Source organism: Colletotrichum phormii (genome assembly GCF_030913505.1).
Source record: "Colletotrichum phormii strain CBS 102054 chromosome Unknown BDP81scaffold_29, whole genome shotgun sequence".
Lineage (NCBI taxonomy): Eukaryota > Fungi > Ascomycota > Sordariomycetes > Glomerellales > Glomerellaceae > Colletotrichum > Colletotrichum phormii.
Window position 1 is genome coordinate 184,140 of NW_026851471.1, and position 18,837 is coordinate 202,976.

General features: G+C 53.0%; 9 protein-coding genes across 9 annotated transcripts; 2 read left to right on the forward strand and 7 right to left on the reverse strand.

Annotated features, from left to right (window-relative positions):
• Nucleotides 1–538: 538 nt before the first annotated feature.
• BDP81DRAFT_439424 (cytochrome c/c1 heme lyase-domain-containing protein) lies at nucleotides 539–2,011 on the reverse strand. Its single transcript, XM_060591399.1, has one exon. It carries the CDS (start codon nucleotides 1,596–1,598, stop codon nucleotides 624–626), a length of 975 nt encoding a protein of 324 aa, XP_060439373.1. The 5' UTR covers nucleotides 1,599–2,011; the 3' UTR covers nucleotides 539–623.
• A 252-nt stretch (nucleotides 2,012–2,263) lies between these two features.
• Nucleotides 2,264–3,124, forward strand: BDP81DRAFT_439426 (uncharacterized protein). Its single transcript, XM_060591400.1, has 2 exons — nucleotides 2,264–2,305; nucleotides 2,361–3,124. Exon 2 carries the CDS (start codon nucleotides 2,475–2,477, stop codon nucleotides 2,850–2,852), a length of 378 nt encoding a protein of 125 aa, XP_060439374.1. The 5' UTR covers nucleotides 2,264–2,305; nucleotides 2,361–2,474; the 3' UTR covers nucleotides 2,853–3,124.
• Nucleotides 3,125–3,653: 529 nt separating this feature from the next.
• BDP81DRAFT_121362 (uncharacterized protein) lies at nucleotides 3,654–4,361 on the reverse strand. The gene has a single exon (XM_060581610.1). It carries the CDS (start codon nucleotides 4,225–4,227, stop codon nucleotides 3,760–3,762), a length of 468 nt encoding a protein of 155 aa, XP_060439375.1. The 5' UTR covers nucleotides 4,228–4,361; the 3' UTR covers nucleotides 3,654–3,759.
• BDP81DRAFT_332224 (uncharacterized protein) lies at nucleotides 4,344–4,818 on the reverse strand (the record flags this gene model as incomplete). The annotated part of the gene is made up of 2 exons (XM_060585576.1): nucleotides 4,344–4,660; nucleotides 4,731–4,818. 2 exons carry the CDS (start codon nucleotides 4,816–4,818, stop codon nucleotides 4,344–4,346), a joined length of 405 nt encoding a protein of 134 aa, XP_060439376.1.
• Nucleotides 4,819–9,316: 4,498 nt separating this feature from the next.
• On the reverse strand, nucleotides 9,317–10,768 carry BDP81DRAFT_332168 (vitamin B6 photo-protection and homoeostasis-domain-containing protein; the record flags this gene model as incomplete). Its single annotated transcript, XM_060585570.1, has 1 exon — nucleotides 9,317–10,768. The coding sequence occupies one exon, from the start codon at nucleotides 10,766–10,768 to the stop codon at nucleotides 9,317–9,319; it is 1,452 nt and encodes a 483-aa protein (XP_060439377.1).
• Nucleotides 10,769–11,258: 490 nt separating this feature from the next.
• On the reverse strand, nucleotides 11,259–12,492 carry BDP81DRAFT_465328 (diphosphomevalonate decarboxylase; the record flags this gene model as incomplete). The annotated part of the gene is made up of 2 exons (XM_060594269.1): nucleotides 11,259–12,372; nucleotides 12,431–12,492. 2 exons carry the CDS (start codon nucleotides 12,490–12,492, stop codon nucleotides 11,259–11,261), a joined length of 1,176 nt encoding a protein of 391 aa, XP_060439378.1.
• A 531-nt stretch (nucleotides 12,493–13,023) lies between these two features.
• BDP81DRAFT_503633 (uncharacterized protein) lies at nucleotides 13,024–14,112 on the reverse strand (the record flags this gene model as incomplete). The annotated part of the gene is made up of 1 exon (XM_060595599.1): nucleotides 13,024–14,112. The coding sequence occupies one exon, from the start codon at nucleotides 14,110–14,112 to the stop codon at nucleotides 13,306–13,308; it is 807 nt and encodes a 268-aa protein (XP_060439379.1). The 3' UTR covers nucleotides 13,024–13,305.
• Nucleotides 14,113–16,378: 2,266 nt separating this feature from the next.
• On the reverse strand, nucleotides 16,379–17,464 carry BDP81DRAFT_439437 (uncharacterized protein). Its single transcript, XM_060591401.1, has one exon. The coding sequence runs from the start codon at nucleotides 17,234–17,236 to the stop codon at nucleotides 16,745–16,747; it is 492 nt and encodes a 163-aa protein (XP_060439380.1). The 5' UTR covers nucleotides 17,237–17,464; the 3' UTR covers nucleotides 16,379–16,744.
• Nucleotides 17,465–17,644: 180 nt separating this feature from the next.
• On the forward strand, nucleotides 17,645–18,679 carry BDP81DRAFT_384530 (uncharacterized protein; the record flags this gene model as incomplete). The annotated part of the gene is made up of 4 exons (XM_060586955.1): nucleotides 17,645–17,872; nucleotides 17,948–18,060; nucleotides 18,123–18,351; nucleotides 18,446–18,679. Exons 1-4 carry the CDS (start codon nucleotides 17,861–17,863, stop codon nucleotides 18,677–18,679), a joined length of 588 nt encoding a protein of 195 aa, XP_060439381.1. The 5' UTR covers nucleotides 17,645–17,860.
• Nucleotides 18,680–18,837: the final 158 nt, after the last annotated feature.

The window sequence follows — 18,837 nt, forward strand, 5'->3', positions numbered from 1 at the left end:
CATGTCGATAGACCAGAGTCTCTCTCAGTCGACTTCTATGAAGAGATGGTTTGAATTGAGTAGTTTTTGGTGGCGAAATTTAACACCGTGGACCCCTCGGACCTGGTCTATCCCTTGGGGGATACTCTTCCAAGAGGATACATGCGCCAGTCCCAATGCCGCAAATATTTGTACACTATTACACGTCTTTATACACTCTCTCAACTCCATGCAGCTTACAGCATCTCGGCAAAGCGAAGAACGCAAGCGGCCCAGGCCCTCAAGCCAACCCGACGCCTCTCAGAGCCCTCATCTTGACGCCCTCCCAGCTGTTCAGCTTCGGCCTCACGTCCAAGTAAAAGCTGGGCTTGCCGCGGGCGTCGGGGCGTCCGGCGTAAAAGTCAATGACGTATTCGACCTGCACGCCGCAGCGGTCGACGACCCAGTCGTGGCGGTCAAAGGGCGGGGTGTAGCCCAGCAGGGTATTCACGCGCGCCTTGGGGGACATGTTTGTGCTGAGGCCGAGGAAGGAGTGGAGTTTGGGGCCGTCGCAGCTGTTGGCTTGTGTTAGCTTTCTTGTGCATTTGTATGGTAGATGGATGGATGACTGGATCGAATCCAGAACAACGGGAAGTTAGGGGGACCTACGCTGTGCCTTCGAGGTAAGGCGCCTCCCATTCTTTAATCTCCTTCCACGCCCTCTCGTTGACGGCATTGTGGATCGGCACCACTGTCGCCATATCCTGTGCGCGGGTATCGTGGCCCTTGCGCTTCATCGCGTCAAAGAACATCTTTTGGGAAGGGTAGATCCAGTTTCCCGTCGCCTCGTCCGAGCCCGTCTCCTGTTCGTGGTTGGATGGGCGACTGTTCCCAGGGTACGCTGAGGTTGCTGTCCGGGGGATCGTCGAGACTTCGCGGTCGGTGTCGAGGCCTGATTTGACGGCTGATGCGGAGGGTGGGATGTTCGGCATGTTTTTTTGTGTGGGTGCTGGGGAGGAGGTGAAGGGGATGTAGGACTTTAGGGACTGTGTCCATGATTGCGAGAGCTGTGGTGATGATGGCGCGGCCGCGAGTGTTTGGTGGGGGTTTGGAGGTAGGTCGGCGGGGTATGGTGGGTGAGGATTTGACGAGGCGTTCGCGGCGGAGGCGGCGGAGGCGGCGCGGGCTTGTTCGAGCCAGGCTTCGCGGGATTTGTGGTCTACGGGACAGACTTCGGCGGCGGCGTCGGCGGGGCCGGAGGTAGGTTGTGTCGCGGAGGCGTTTGTGGCCGTTGAGGGCGGCGGGGCCGAGGAAGAGGAGAAGGGCGTCAGAGATAGCAGGGACTGCGTCCAGGATGAAGACTCTGTGTGCTGCGACTGTGGTGATCCCGCCTGGGTTGGAGGTATCGGGTGCGGCGGGTGAGGAGGATGCGCTGAGTCCGGGTTCGCGGCGCGGGCGTGCTGGAGCCAGGCTTCGCGGGCCTTGTGGTCGACGGGGCACGTCTCGGGTGCCGCGCCGTTGCTGGAGTCTGACATTGTGTGGTGAGGGTGGTCTTCGTAGTCGATTGCGACGGAGGAGGATATGGTAGCTGAGGGTTGGAAGCGGGTTAGGAAAACGAGGTCTACGAGATCGGCGTTCATTTTGGAGATTCGATGTGTGGTTGAGTAGAGATTGTAAGGTTCATACCCGTCAGAGATATCCAGGAATCAAAATCCTCCAGGTCAAGGGATCCGACTCTTTTGAACCCCTCGATGGGTTTGGCGGCGTGACGGGTAACCAAATGCGGGAGGGGGCCTAGATCCAGAACCCGGGGATAGGGTTGCACTGGTGTTTCTTTCTTTGTTTGTCTAGATGTTGGGGCGTCGTAGTCGGGAGGGGTCTTGCGACGGGAATCGCATTGGATCTTTGCGTTGGCGCAGTGTAGGGAGAGGGCGCGTGGGTTTCGTTGGTTCTTGGCTGGTTTCGTGATGGGGGTTGATTCACGTTTCCGCGACGAACGGGATGCAACAACTTTTTTGGTGGAGCTTTCTCTTGTGTTCTTCCATGCGCATCTGTTAATTTTTATTTTGGGATGATGTGATTGACGCCTTTTGATTGGGCAGTTTGTTTGATGGATATGCCTGGCGGATGCTTCCGATGACGCCGGGATGGCCAAGGTCCACGGGAAAGCTCTGGCAGATTGATGTGTCAGCGGAATCCCGAACTGCTGGATCCTATGATCCGAATGTCCCACCAACAGCTGTGGCTCAAGCTATCGATGTGTGGCTGGTGCTTCCACCTGGATCAGTCGAGGATTAATAATATTGGCGATGCTATTTCACCTCACTTGGAGGGGCTTTAGTGCTTACTGCCACGTGATATTAGATACCTCACTGCTTGTTGACTTGGGATCGCATTGGTACCTATTTGGACAACTGTCTGACTTTGGACAGAGTAACAGAACTTCCACAGGTCGCATCACACCTCAAAGCTTCCTATAGTTAAACGCCTTGCGTAAAGCCCAGACTCTAGCAAACATGTCTCGACAGTTCAGACTCTCCCATCTATTCCCACTATTCGTTGCCATCGCTCATACTATAGGCGGGATCGTTCCCTTCGTCGCCAAAGACGCTGGACTCCGCTCCTTCGGTCTGCCGGAGAGATTCGCAGAGTCAACTATAGCGCAGTCATGCTTCATCCTCGATGGCGCCCGACTATCTGTGCTAGGGACGGTTCAGCTAATCATGTATCTTCGCGGAGACTATGCGGCAGTGGACATCATCATGGCTCTTCTGGTGTATGTTGGGCTCGTTGATGGGTACGTATGCTGGCGGGAGGGCGAGCTGGGATCAGCTGTGTTTAGAGCTACGTCGGGGATGGTCATTGGGGCATGGGATGGGGTATGTTGGGGTTGACGTCCAAGCTGTGAACACTTGGAAATTACTTATAGACATGGACACGATTTATATGCATTTACCGCGTACGTGTTGGCGAGAATGATCTTCCCTCAAGGATCGACCAGGTTCTAGTGAAGTTTAGTCGTGCATTCGATCCTGTGAGTGATCATCGTCATTTTTTCGACACGCCTGGTGTTTCTTTCATCTGAGCGTCTTGCGTAGACTATAAGAATCTCAGAGCCGAATTAGCCGCGAAGTGGTACTTGATCTCACCAAGATTCATAATATCAATGTACATCTCAACCCGCTCAGGTGCCGTTCTGCACAGACCAGCAACCGACGTCAAGCCTCGGACCCAGGACAATGCAAAATTGGTGGCTGAGGCTCCAAGCTCGGGTGACGTTGGCAAGTCGGCTACTTCGGGAATTGACGGAAGCGGGTAGCTCAAGCCTCAAGGAAACAATCGGATGATTTTTGGGGGTAGAAAAACGTCCAAGCTACCTATGCTTTTGCTGCTCAACTTGGATGCCTAGGTATAATAGCTGCATATTAAAGAAACGAAGCCGACAGCTTTCCCCACGGGCCAAGGGAAATCAAACGTGGCACGATTTCCCCAAACCGCTCCCGGAGCTACGGACGCAGGTGCGCGTTTCTCCAAGCTGCGGGAGAGCCTATCACATGCGGGCTAAGTACGCAGTAAGCCGCGTCTGCTAAGCATTGGTTTGTGAATTCCGAGAGATGGTTACATTTGCTTTAGTTGCATGTGCTTTGCTATTATGTAGAGCAGCTTCACATGGGATTCCTTTCAACGAAGCTCGGCTCGTAGAGCACATGGTCACGAAAAGTCCCCGGAAGAGGTGGTCTCTCCAAGATGTTGAAGTAAACTTGCTTTTATGCACAGGGTCTGTTGGTGTGTGTGACGAGTCTAGACTATCGGTACAGGATTCTGACGTCGACGATTAAGGAAAAGTTGAAGACTAGGTATGGAAAAGGCCAAAGCAAGAGACAGGTCTTTGTCGCCTGTATATGGTTGGGGGGTTGAATGAACCCCAGTAAACTCCCATAGTATCCCAGCAAAGCTCCCGACTTGATGGGCGGGAATCGCTTCCATCGCGATGGATATCACGAAGCCGCCGTGGTAATTCTCCCTGTTAACTTTTCCCTTGCCGTTGGTCACGGGCGTCCGTGACGAATCAATATTGCCGACTGTTCCGTGGCCTGCCGAAGGCCCCAATCCCGGGGGCTTTTTGGTCGACGGACCGGACAGATGGTGATTGTCCACCGTCGCTGTGGTCTCGTCGTTTCGTACACACGTTTGTCGTCGCCTAGTTTTGTGAATCTCACCAACTCTCCCCCGTTCTGTCTCTTCCTCGTCTCCGCCTTCGTCGCTCATTTTTCGTAGTCCAGCCCGCGGATGTCATGATGATGTCTCCCTCAACCCCACCCGACATCGTTCGTAAAGGGAGTGAGATAAAGAGGGCGCGTTCCGTTTTCCGTGCGATGTCACGCTCAGCCGAAGAGGGCAGCGCCGCCGGACTCGACAGCCTCAATCTCAGCCATGTCGAGAGGCTGGCGGCGGAAACGGGCCGGGAGCTCGGAGCGGTCGAAGGCGACGCCAGAGGGAGGAACAACGGAGCCAAGCTGGTGACCGGTAGATCCGCCTACGCCACCGCCGATGGTGCGCTGGAGGGGACCGTGCTGCTGGGCGTGGTCGCGGTAAGAGCTGAAGCTGGTGTGCTTGGGGGAGGCGGAGCCGTTGCCGAAGTGGGCGGGAAGCTTGCCAGTGGGCGAGGCCGGGTGAGGGGCGGGGCTGTGGTCGATGGAAGCTGGTAAAGAGTTTTAGCATTGCGGGAGAGACAGAGACGCGTGAGCAGAGTTTTGACAGAGTTGACGTACAAGGAATGGAGCGGCGGCCGAGGAACTTGATGCTCGGGGTGCGTTCGGCATGGGCGGCAGCCTGACGGAGGACTCTGGTAGCGAACATTTTGAGGGTATATAAAAGAGTCGAGTGGAAAAGGGCTTGAAAAATGCGTTGGAGTGGTGATTCCGAAAGTGTCCGAAGCTCGTTTGTCGGTATGGGTGGTGGTGGTGGACCGAGGTATGTGTAGGAGGGAAAAAGAAGTTTGGTGGTTGAGCTCTCCTCCTCGCCTGTGATGATAAAGCTGGTGGGTGCGGTACGCGCTAACGACGGGTATCAAGGTGGTATAAACTTTTGGGTGCCTGTGGCTTTTTGTGTGTTTTGAGGTAAATGCAATTGGGTGTCTGGCGCGTGGCAGAACTTTATCAGCAGGGGAGGAGAGCGATCTGGTCGGTTTGTTGAAGGAGGGAAGAAATGAAGAGAGGAGGGAAGAGAAAGGCTGGCGGAGGTGTGGAAGGCAGGCACGTCTTATTTCAGCAACCCAAGGTGAATGGTATGGGGAATTTTCTTCACAGGCCGAGAGACACCGCGCCGCCTCCGCCGCCGGCCGTGCCCGCCTGCTTCTGAGGTACTTCACCATGCTGGCGGCGTTTGGCGCTCTCTCCCTCTCTCTTTTTCGTTTTTTCTTTTTTCTTTTTCTTCTCCTCCAAGGTTCCATTCTGTGTTACAACGCTCGGTTGGGGGTTAGCTGTGGGTTCACTGGGTTGGGTGTCGCTGCACGGCCTGCTCACTTCAGCCAGATGGGCGGCTTCGGGAGGAAAGGAGACAGGGAACGGACAGGGAGGCAGGGGATGGCAGGCCGAGCTAGCGGTGCACGCTGCATGGTGCCATGGTGGTAATGGGTGGTGGAGGTGGAGGAGAGGAGCACAAGAGTACAGGATGAGGGCTGCACAGAGGAGGGGAACAGACGATGGAGGGGACAGGGCACCATGAATGATGGATCTTGTTCATGTCTTAGCGCGCCAGCCCCGAAACCCGAGCCTCGGGCAGAGATTCCCGTCAAACAAGTCGTCGAGTTTCCAGAGACTATGAATGTGGTGTCTAGAGTTGAAAGCCCCGAGGAGACTCTCGGTTCGGCTAATGAAGAGTTGACATCGTCTCTCATGACTTGTCACTAGAGTTAAACCGATGGATGCAACATCATCATCCAACATCTTCATATTCATCCACATCGTCTTGCTCTGAACACAAGTTGAATAGGCAAATGGAGCCCCTCTTGGGCTCTTGGGTTCTTGGGCTGTCGGGTTCTCACAACTCGACTCAGTGACATTCGTTTCTAACAGTCGTCCAATGTGCTCCTCCCCCGTTTCAGGCAATCTCCACAACCCCAAGCGTCCTGGCTACATCCCCAAGTTCCAACGTCGGACCGACCACGCCATTCCTAGACCACGTAGTCATTGGACAATGGACGCCGGCCACATTTGGGAACCCCGAACGCGTGGGAATTTCAATGTCCCCGATCTTTCTCACCCTTGTCGTCAGTCCTTGACTTGTTTTCCATTGTCCTAAGATCCTAAATGGTTGACCATGGCCAGTCCAGAGACTCAAGACAGAGACTCAAGACTCCGGAGCCTAGAGTCAACCGTGATTAGATGAACAAATGCCCCTCTTCTTCTTCTTTCCTCCTCCGCTGTTCCGTCGTGTCGGAGTCTAGTAATTACTCTGTAAACTAGTAGGTTTAGTTCGTTCTCCGCTCTGACCGGTGACGGGACCTCAGTGACAGGCCACCGCCGCCGCCCTCAGCCCGCCAGCCAGTCGCCATAATGCGGGACACATTGATTTTACACGCGAATTGCACCTTATCTCTGAGCTCCCGCGTCATGGCACCGGACATCGAACCATCCTTCCCCTCATCCTCCACCCATGCAAAAAGTCTCCATGTCCCCATCGTACAGAGACAATGATAGGGACCACACACACTAGATCCATCAAGAGTCGGATATCCGTATTCAAAAAAAAAAAAAAACACACCGTCTCAGCTTTTTGGGTTGTGTTTGCAATATCGTCTCTTGTGTGGAAAACATCTCTTGGCAGCGGCAACTTTCGCAACCAACTACCTTGCCTTGGATGTTGATGTGACCGGTGTGAATCCCACCCGTCCAACAGACATTGTCACAACGGTAGCATCGCAAACCCAGTCTCTTTCGATCACTGAGATACAATCCGCATTTCGGCATACCACGGTTTACCACCTAGGGCAATAAGCTCTCGAGGGCCGAGACAATTTCGTCCGACCTTTTGTGCGAGCGAAACCGAGCTCCAGTGGTCACCCTTGAACTTCCCCAGACTCTGGCACAGGCCAAAAAATCTGGAGATTAGACTTTTTTTTTTGCTACTCTGCAATGTCTCTCTTTCTCTCCCTAGGCCTCCAGTGTCTTGTCTGCTTCGGACTGTCACTGTGCAGCATGCTACTTGGTACCACCCCCAGGGCTCTCTACCGTGAGTGACAACAACTGCCGCGGCGTTCGGGATTTTTAGCCTAGTGGTAAGGTCTGCCTGGGAGATCAGTGATCACCATCGCGCGGGGAAGAGGAAGGGGGAAGGGATGGTGATGTGATGGCCACCTATTGGCAGACTGGCAGTATTATCAATCAACTGAAAATGCCGGGGAACGGTTCGCGAGACCAATGCCACACCCGGGGGACCCGGCGATACGCGATGCTTGGGGGAACTGGACGAGCAAAACCAAGAAAGACAAATGTTCCTGAGCAAGGAGTAATCCCTTAGCCTGTCCCTCCTTCTCCTCCAAGCTTCCCGATCCCGGTCCATCCACACTCACGAAACCTCTTCAAGCCCAAAAGAGACAGGATTCACAGGGACGGAGATGGGCGCGCTGCATCGAACAAGATTCTGCGGGCGACCGGGACACATCTTTGAGCCAGCCAGTGGGCGCGAAACCGCGACCGAGACACACATTCACATCTGCACACCCCCCCGGGCAGTTTTTGCCCAACACGGCAAACCCTTCCACCGGATCTAAGCCATGCCCACCTCCAACTTAACTCCAGCAAGCCGGACAAACCACAGCACAGCCAGCAGTGACAGCTCAAACCCCCACGGCACGGACGATGGGATGCGCAAAGATGGGGGAGGAGAGGGTGGTGTTACAGCAGATGGCCGGGCCAGAGTGGACTGGCATCCCGGGGCCCTGCATTGCATTGCATCAGCGCCGCTTGCGCGTGCGGCGTTGCGCTGCGCTGTGCCTGTGTCTGCCTTCCCGCCGGGGTCCTGGCCGGTTTGGAAGGGCTTGGGTGGCTACCGGGCCGGCTAACGAGGTAAGACGGCGCGAATAGCGAGCCGCTGGGCACGTTTTTTCGTGGATTTCTTTCTTTGGGCTGAAGTGACTAGTGTTCCTTCGACTCCAGCTACCTTCTCAGTCGGGTGTCTACTGTGTGTCTGGCATCTGTAGTCTCTTCTGTGGAGGAGGAGACTTTCGGCTCCGATTCCTACCACATTTCGGTCCCGTCGTTGGAAGAATCGTGATCAAGATCGTTTCTGAAATCCGACTTGTGCGCAGGGCTAGCTTTCCACCACCACGTCAGTATCATTCATTAGTGAACCACCCGGACTTCCCACGTCTCCATCTCCCTTCTCCGGCCGATGACGTGCTCCCGAAATGAAGACGTCTGTTTCCCCCCCCCTGCCTGCCGTCTTCAAGAACCGAAAACCGGGAGTCGAACCATTCCCGGCGCAAATCGCGCTGCTCAGGAACGTGGGATTGCCACTCACTATATCCGTAGCACTGTAGTCTGTAGCAGCCCTTCCGATCCCGGTTGTAGACGGACCGGAGGATGGACGTCTACCATGGTGGTCCGATAACGGCGGCGCGGCTATGGTGTGCTGGAGCAAATTGGTTTCCAAGGCGGGAGCGCGGAGCCCCCAAAATTTGCTGCGGCGATTCGTGCGGCTAGGAAAGAAATTCTTAGGTCCGCCTCAGCCCTCAAGAGCAAGGAAACACGGAAGTCCCCTGTCGAGCTTCGGGCTGCCTTTCCCTTTTTTCTCTTTCATACTGGCCCAAACCGACCGGGCTGACCACGACGTTGATCGGATCCGAATTGATCGACATGTCCGTACCGGGATTGACGTTCTTCTCCCGGGATCTGTTTCCCGTAATGTCGCTGTCAAGAGGTGGCCAAGTTGCAGGCCTTGATGTGATGTTTAAGGCCGATGTTGTGTTTGTTTCTAGCGATGAAGTCAAGAAGTAACCCTGGCCTAATTCAAGCTGGAAACAAAAGAACGAGGAAGGCTAAAATGAACGACTGAGTATCCGCTGAGGAAAGGCCGTGGACAGCTACGAGGTCACAAAGCTTGCATCCTTCTTCCAAAGTCTTGCTCATTCAAATGGTAAGCCCTTTGCTCGGCTCACATGGCATCACTTTCCACAAAGATAAGGTGCAGTGTACATCGAATTGAATTGTTTTGCAAAAGTGACGGCCTCAGATCGAAAGGAGGGTCACAGGTATCATCAGCAAATCGTACATCATGAGTGTCATCCATCCCAAACGCCATATTCCTCCCTTGAGCCAACCATTGTCCCTGTGAAGTAATCGCCTATTCCATCAGCTTACAGCTCTTTCTTGTCTTCGAATCCGATGCTGATACGTGGAGCAAAGGCGTCCAGGTTGGCCTCATTGACATCCCAGCCCGCCTCCTCAAGCGCCTTGAAGTCCAACACATCGGTGCTTTCGCCCATCTCAATCTCGTCCACGGAAATAGCGCCGAGAACAAGCTTCTTGTTGCCAGCCTTCGACCCCAGAGTTCTGTCGTGGGCAAGCATGGTGGCGTAGTACCACGCCCTGAGGGTATTGATATCGTTTGCCTCCATGGGGGAGCGGTCTCCCAGAAGCAGGATTCTGACGGTGGCCATGTCTCCTCTCTCGCAGAGGCAAAGGATGAAATCCGGGTGAGCTTTCTGACCTCCCTTCTCGGTTGACTGCTGATTGTGATCTTCCTTGTACATGGGCATGACAAAGCGGACGCGGGCGCTCTTGAGGTCCGCAGTCATGGCATGGGCATAGCTCTTGGCGAAGCTAATCTTGGTAATCACCTCTCCGCGATGATCCTTGACGACGGGGGTCCAGAAGACAATGCTCTCGCGCACGGCGACCTGGGCGGGGGAAAGCACGCGCTTCGTCTGCAGGTAGTGCTTGAAGAGGATCGTGGTGCGTTGCTGGTTGAGGACGTTGAGCTGGACGCAGCGGACACCAAGGTAATTCATGCCGAGATGAACAAAGACGAGCGCGACCATGAGCGCAAAGACTGCCTCCCTACTCTCGACGTAGCGCACAACGATAGAGCCTACGAGCAGACCGACAAGGCCGACAGCGGTCTCCTGTGATGCCTCCTTTGCGTTGAGCTCACTGAGGTTGTTGCGGCGGGCAAAGTGCTTGGAGAGAGCGGCCTTGCTGGCGCCGGCGGCGACACCGCACATTGCGCGGAGAGCTTCTGCGAGCACGAGGGCGAGGACTTTGGTCCAGGGGTCAAAGTAGGGGCTGAAGAGGTCAAGGAAGAAGGCGCTATCGTTGAAAATATCAGCGAGGTAGCGGTATCTCTTGCACTCTGGCTCGATGACCAGGCCGAAGCGGTAGGCGAAGACGATTGTAGCGACGCGGGAGATGCCATCCTTGAGGATCGTCAGGAGCAGGGCATAGGTGGCGGACGAGGACGCGTCGCCGACACCGAGGCCTTGGAGGATGGCGCGATTGGCGAGGAGGCCAGTGATCGTGGAGAAGAAGGCCTGGAGGGAGTCGAAGGTCTGGTAGCCAATGTAATCGGGAGTCACCGATTCCGGATAGCCGATTGGCAAGAATGCGTCGTTTAGGATTTGACGCATGTTGGCAAGCCCGGCTGTCGTTGAGGTTGTGAGGGCAGTGGTGAGAGTCGGGATGGTGTTTTGGTGAGACGGGCGCACTTGTGTTATTTTTTGCGACTCGGTGTTGTGCAGCCAGCGGTGGGTGATTCTTCCGGTTCCATCTCTTTCCTCAATGAGAATTTCTTTCTTCTCTGCCCCTTCCATTTTTGTACGTGGTTTGTTGTTCGCTTGAGAAGGCAGGCAGAGGGATGTCCAAGGAAGGAGCGATGTGGCAGGAAGGCAGGAGTGAGATTGAATGGGAAAAGTGGGCCCCACCTTGAAGGTGTTGCAAAATGAAGAACATCACGGTGTTGCCCTGAGATACATCAGTCAACAGCCTCTCCAACATGAAGGTATCGAATTTGGAGACATTTTTTCCTCAACTTCTTAGTCATGCCGCCGCTATTACTTGATTGAATTGCCTACCTTGTCCATGCTCAGTAGCTCCGGTGTGCTATATGGCTGACATGCTTAAGGCTACTAAGATGGAGTGATCATAATGCATGTTCACCCTTAGCTGTGCTTGACTGATAGATTCATTGATACTAGCAGTAAATTCGAATTGGTATTTAATTAAGTGTTTCTATACGCACAAAGATGACTTTTGAGCAACTTGAAGCTTGTTTAGATGCCGCCAAAAAATGGACTGAACATATTACGCCTGAATCGGCTCGCCGTTCTCACCAACAAGGTAAATGTCCGACTTGATAGGGCCCTCGCCAACGCCGGTCTGGATGACACGGCTGACGCCACTCTGGATGATGCCAGCGACAGTCTCGTCCAGGGTCACGGAGGACTTGAGATCCTTGGCGCCCTCCTTCCATCCACCGACGGATCCCAGGATAGGGGAGAAAGCACCGACGACAGCGGCGGCGTTCTCCTCAAGGTAGTAGATGACAGCGTTCGGGCCCGCGTCGAAGGTGTACGCGGCAACAGTCTTTCCAGCAGCAGCGTTGATCTGCTCCACGGCGCGAATGGCGGCGCGCGAGATGTCGTTCATGTAAAAGATGGGAGGGTAGGTATCCGCGCACGAGGAGTGGAACGAGTTGGAGTCGCGCATGGTGACCTCGGCAAACTTCTCAAAGTCGCGCTTGGCGATGGCCTCCTCCATCTCGCCCATGTGCTTCGGCACGACCTCAGCGACGCGCTGCTTGAACAGGCCCGACGTCGCAACCGTCTGCTGCATGCCAGAAGTTGACGAGACGCCCTTTTTGGCCGCGCTGACGACCAGGATCAGGGCGCGCATGTCGGGCCAGTGCGACGCCTCGGCAACGAGATCAGCCTTGGAATCCGTACCGTCCGCCTTATCGCCCATTCTCCACGCGACGTATCCGCCAAACAGACTGCGGCACGCGGAGCCGGAACCCTGTCTCGCGATCAGGGACAGCTCAGAGGGGGACTCGGGGAGCTCGTAGAGGTCGGCGATGGCGCGGACGAGGGCGGCGAAGCCGGCGGCCGAGGAGGCGAGTCCGGCGGCGGTGGGGAAGTTGTTCTCGGTGACGATCTTCAGGGGCAGCTTGGAGAGCTTCGGGAGGGAGGGGGTCTGCTCCTCGAGGGCGGCGCGGCGGGCGCGCAGCTCGCGGAAGCAGGCCTGTGTGCGGGCACCCGAGACATCGGAGGCTTCGCCGTTGAGGATGAGGCTATCGCCTTCGGGGTAGGAGGCGGAGCAGGATGCGGTCGTCAGGGTTCGGAGGTCGGCTTGGGAGAGGGTGACGGAGAGGGAGCTGTTGGTGGGGAGGTTGAGCTTCGGGTCGCGCTTGCCCCAGTACCTATGTTTGTTAGTATTGAGACGTCTTGTAGGTATGGTTGTAGTTCAATAGAACATACTTGACAACAGCAATGTTGACAGGCGCCGTGGTGCTGGCGCGATAGACCTTGTTGTCCGACATCTTGCAATCGAGTTTGCGGTCTGCTGGAGGCGGTCAGTGGAAATTCAAGGCGGGGCAAATTATATGAGGTGATACTGGGATGCATTGGGGATGAATGGGGTTGCTACATACCTTTGGGGAAAAAAGAATAAAGACTTGGGTATCACAAAGAAGAATCAGTACTTGGAAATGTGGTAAAATGCTGGAGGTCCGAATTTCTGCGGACAAGAACACTGGGATGGAGTTGGTGAAGCCGGACAAGGAGTGACTTGGCGGGGTTGCGAAGCTCGTCCCCCTCACAAAACAATAGGCAAACAATAGCATCAATTTGGTTTACATGCGATCTTTGCCTGAAAAGGCTTAGTGCGGGGTCCTCAGGGGAAACGGCGCTTGGACCCTGTCAAAAGTACGTACACACGTACTCTCCAGTGAATGTCTCATGGAGCTTCATCTTCACTTCACTCATTCACTTAACAACTCGGCAACACACATTCACTTTGTTCAGCTTGTTCATGGACAACTCATTGTATGCGAGGGGAAATCATTATGATTGTGCGTCTATGAACTCCAAGTTCGTAATGGCTTCAAACGCAGGACGCTATGCAACGCTCCAAAACTCCAAGCGATCCCAGTCGCTTAGTGCAAAACCCCCCCATTAATCATCCAATCGTGTCTCATTGCTCAAATCTCATGCTCGTCATGATGTCCTGAGACTACTGAGTTTCATAATCACCAAGAGTTGTAGGACTTGAGCCCCTGGCATTGTCCCTGTGTTGTTTGTCCTTCCCAGCAGGCCTTAATTATGTACTCTGCATCATCTTCCTGCATTCCATCTTAGTCCAAGAGCTCAGGGGGAATGTTCTCCTTGTTCTCCTCCTGTTCCTCTTCATCGTAATACCAGATGCTTTGAGCGACGGTATCGATGGCTTCAATAGCGCGAAGGAGAAAGGGGTAATCGAAGGTTTGGCCACCTGCAATTGCAATTTGGTCAACTTCGTAGACATTCTCCGGCAGCTCGACGTTCGGCATATTCTCGTCGACGCTGATGCCGTGATGCAAGAGCTCTTGACGGCGTATGTCCAGCAGCCGCACGATGTGGCGAAGAACTTGTCGGTCTTCGTAGATGAGGGGATCGTGGAGTTGGTCGATGGCGGCATCCATTGAGAGATTCCGAGCGTAGCGTTGGATTTGCTCAGTAGTGAGGTATCGGCCTTCAGTGGCCTGATCGGGATCGGGATGAAGAAGATGAAGGACTTCGAAGAGTCTCTCGTCGGCAAATGCATGCTCTCTGGTGACGGTGACGGATAGTCGACCGTAGTCTCTGTTGTGGTCGATTGCTCTGCCCATGATGTTGGGAGATCGCTCCTGGAGGACGCTGACTGTTCCTTGCAGTTCTGGGACTGTGACTCTCGTTCCATCTTCGAAACGGACGTCTATGTCGCCGTTGGCTGGACGGAATCTCTCTTGGGAACCATTATCAAAGATTGTGAAGTCGTCTCTACTAGTAGGTTGTTGCTCCTCAAGATTGGCGCTGTCTTGGCTGAGAACAGGGACACTGTCCAGCGACATACGACCGAGAGTGGTTGTGATTTTGTTCTGAGCCTTTGAGGCAGAGAAGAGAGTAAACCCGATAGAAGCCATTTTTGTTGCTGTAGTAGAATTCAAGGTGGGTTGTAAAGAGAAGAGAGCCTGAGCTACGACTGATCTTGGACCTTTTTGTAGAGGAGGCAGAGATATGAGACGAGGAAAGTGGAAGTAGAGGGTGAGTGAATCGCGGCAGTTGTCAACCGAGGATTGGATGAGTGAAGAGAGTGGTTGTGTTTGTGCAAGGTGAATCTGCAGACGAAAAGAGTAAGAAGTAGGGAATGGTGTGGCTTTATATGAGAGAAGGAGTGGAAATTCGAGAGGGTAGGGCGGGACTGAATAGAGTTGTGGTACTCAACCTTTTCGAGCCCTTGACACTGGAGATAGCAGTCGACGACCTAAAGACAGTGACATCGTGAGAACCGGGATGGACCGCTACTGTATATTCACATAATTTTGAACTTGTCAAGGTTCATCAAGGGTGACTACACGGTGCGAGGTATCAAGATCCAGCCATGTGGTCTACATCAGGTGCCTCTTGCTGTACCGTTTCGTCCCAGGAAGAAGAAAGTCTTCAGCCACGGCGCATTTCGACCGGGGCTTTCTTGAAGTATCGTGGGTGACTCTGAAGGCATCGCTGATAAGTAGCTGGGAAGCCACATACCAGTTCGGTGCCGCACCCTTCTGGCGAGGACGGGGCAGATAAGAAACAGTGAGGACTTTTCCAGAGGACAGTTGCTATTATTCCTCTCCACGGAGGGAGAGGGCCATAATGGGTAGTCAAAGTCGTGGTTCATCTGCGTATCTTCTTGATAAAGCACAACAATCATGTTGTAAATGAAGCTAGATCTTTCAAAACAGTGCGACCGAATAGAGTCGCTGATAGGTTGGCTATTGACCAGAATTGGAACTAGAGGATGTGGTAGACATGGTAAGATTTAGGGAAAGGGCTGGGGAAGACGAAATATAAATCTTACAGAGACTCGTCGAAGGCGACTCTGTTTAAGCTACCAGAGATAAACATCCACTACATCACAGAAAGGCCCTGGAGGCATCACCCCTTGTACAGGTAAGATCCTGATCATGGTCAATCTTTCCGTACGAAAGAACGGGAATCAGGTTCTCTTTCCTGAGCAGCTTCGACCCATGCCTCATCCACACCACCCGAAACGCGGGCCTTCTCCTGGGTCTTCTCCTCCTCCGGGATAGGTACTCGAACAGGATTCAACTGAATGCGTTTGACCTCTTCTCTCCCCTCGCCGTGCATTTTTTTTTGGCGTTTTTCAAGTAATCAGTGACAACCAGCTTCTTCTCCTTGTTGAAGGGGCTCAAAGACACATCCTTGTATGCGTACCGGCTGGCCCGAAAGCCGACTACAATGTCATCAACCTCGAATTCAAAGACTGTGCTTGTCTTTTGAACTTCCGCCTCCATTGGCCCCAAGCTTGGTACCGGTATTAGGCTCCGTGGCTGACGTCTCGAAGTTTGCACTACGGGCAGCGGCGGTGCTGGAATTGAAGCGCAGTTTCTTGGCAACTTTGAGGCCAGTAATGAGATACGCATCATGTGCGTAGTCGGAAATACTGAGGTAACTATCTACTTTCTTAACTGCAAGACTCTTTGCTACGTAGTCGTCGTCGGGGTCGAAGTAGCTGGTGATGATGCTCTCGCACGACACTGTGCTCTGGGCTTGGTCGTCAGCCGATGCGCCAGCTGAAGCCCCAAATCCTTGAGAGGCGAAGGAGGTGGCCCAGATGCTGCCGCGGCCTTCACGTAGACGGGAGCGAGTCTCGATAAAGTCTCTTTGAAAGACTGGTGTGTATTTGAGACCATCTGGGATCGGGATGATGTGCTCCCGGTTCAGTGGCCCAAGGGTTAAAAGGGTTTTAACGACGGTTCCAAGCTGATAAATTTTCTCCTAGGGCCACAATCGCGGGCATCTAAAATCTTCGGAAATCCCTAGACTTAAAAGATAGATTGAGTTTTTATTACCGTTGCCTTAGACGTAACCCAGTATATTCTTGCACGGGCATATGATAGTGGCTCATTATCTATAGTAGTGAGCCGTTCCAAGGGCGTCGACTGGCGATAACGAAGGCGTGGACACATTAGAGCAAACGACAGTCTTTAGTTAGATAATCGAAGTATAATGAGGCCATCGCGTCTACGATTAACAACTTAGGAGTGTTCGATCACTGGCTGGATGGTTAGGAACAGGAGCTAGTGACATCTTAAACAAGTGAGACAAACATGATAGCAGCTCTACCTACCAGTGAGAATTCACGCGATGCTCTTCGTTCTCACTTAGGCTCGCAGATCGAGTCCGGGAAACGACCAAGATGTATTACGAAAAGTTTCTTGCCATTTTTAACTGAAGATTGTGTCGTCATAGTTCGCAGTGGTGGAGTCGGCATTGCAGACGGTCATCGTGATACTTCACCTCAAGCAAAGTCCTAGGCAATGTTTCGCTACAGCTATTATTTTTTTCCTGTTTCAGATATCTATGGTAGAGATTTGATTCGTGCTTCTACCCCCTCTCTCTGCCAACGACGGGTCACCTGAGATCATGGTTGCTTAGTTGCACCGAATGAACCATGAGTGACTTGTCAACGATTTCTAGCCTTCTTCGGGCGTTGGTGACCCCTGAAAGGATCAGTTATATGGAATATTTGTCTGACACGGAGAAAACTCACTGACATTGGAAGATGGAAAGCCCAATAACAAAGGTACCAGCTAGACATGAACATCCCACTGCGGCCCATCCAATCGCTCCTACGTAGGCGACAAGTCCTAGCGATAGAAATAAGAAGGCCAGAACCAGAAGTAGATGAACCAGTATCGATGATGCGATACCGACTGTATCCCAGTTTCGGTGCCAGGATTGGTCATCTAAATCTTGAGCTTTTTGGCGTAGAATAGTAAGAAGACTAGAGCTGTATCCTGCAATAGCTATGGTAAGGATGAAACAAAGCCATGCCGCTGCCAAAAATCTTCTCACTTCATGTAAACTGAACGGTGGCTGCTCGGGCTTCCAAAGCTCGGTTGGATCTTCCATTTGGCCAGCGATAATCGCGAAGGTGGATGCAACAAAGATAGAGATTGTCAGCGTGATAGCGATAAACAACTGGTAATCTTTGACAGATAGATCTGCCGTCCGATCGTCCATATGCTTCAAATCCATCTTCAGAGGACGACAAACTGGTCGTGATGAGCTACTAGGCTCAGGCGAGCACCGTGGTGACGAGACTTTCCTGTGGTAGCGTTGCTGGTAACTGTGGTATCTTTTCCCATGATTGATCAGCTTGGCTGCGCCTCATTCATGTGAAGTGTGGTCTCGCAGTAACAAGATTCCCTTATGAGACTTGTGTTCTTTCTGCTGAAGGACTTTGGCCAGAATTGAAGAGACTTTGAGAGTGATGCGTAATATAGTAGGAATAGCAATAGTCCAAATTCCCAGGCAATTGCTCCCTGTTGATGACGTGGTTTCTGCCTAAATATCTTGGCAGTTTGGTGACGTACATGGTGAGGGCAGTGAATAAGGCAAACTTACGGCTGACAACTTGGTTCGCCATCTTGCATAAGCAATCTATCACACACGTTGGCAATCGGCCGACCAGCTTGCGCATTAATCAGTATCGCCCATCCTCCGGTACATATCTGACGATAAGCCCACCAGCCACTGTCTTGCTTTTATACTCTTAGAATGATGCATAGGGCATACCTTAAAGGCTCCGGTGCCCCAAACAAGCATCTTGTTGTTTGATTCTCGTCCAGCTTGCACCCACGCCCGTATGGTTGAGGAAAAATGATCGAATACGTGAGTAGACCATTGGTCCTGTTTGCAAGAACTATAAAATGGCCTGGCAGTATCTGATTTAGGCCACTCCTATAGGCAATATTATTATTTTACATCTGCTGCACCGTTGCGCTAGCCGTCGTCGATGCTTCGGATTTTGGGGGTCTAGGACTCAATCTTCTTGCTGACCCACAAGATGCCGAGTTCGAGTAGGTCAGCCCTATTGATGGGTACCCCCCTGCCTTGCCAACTGTCTAACTTTACGAACAAGTATTATTGCGATCCACGGTCTAGATGGGCACTGGAGAAATTCTTGGACTTCAGGCGACGGTGTTTTTTGGCTCCAGGATCTTCTTCCGATACGGGTTCCACAAGCACGAATTTACTCGTATAGTCATGACTCTAGGACCAGAGGAGGCGAGGTTCCCTTCACACTTGATATGTCAGACCATGGAATTGCACTGGTAAGAGATCTGACCATTGAGCGAGGGCTCACCGCGGTTAGTGTTCTATTGACTCCTAATTCGCGTTATTTGGTCACGTTACGTATGGCTTTGAGTTGTTGAGCCTGAAAACTGAGTTAAACCAACGCAGACCGAACGGCGGCCTATCATTTTTATTGCACACAGTCTCGGAGGGTTGATTGTGAAGAGTGTGAGGATACCCCATCTTTGTCTTTGTCGGATTGGAAGTCCAATTCGGCCGCGAGTAGGGGCAGAGCATGGGCCACCTCTAGGGGGTACACTTAGACCTCGACTACCCACCCAACCTCCGGTTGGAATCTCCCTTCTACTCCTTACGCAGAATCAATCAATACAGAGATATTGATACTTCGTCACCCCCAGGACCCTACGGTTCGAACCAAATTCCCTGTGAAAGGAATACCAACACTGATCAGTGGTTAAATTCCACTATCGCAGATCAGCAAGGCATCTCACGAAAGCAGAAGAGACGACCCTCTAATACCGAACGGGATAGAGGAATCG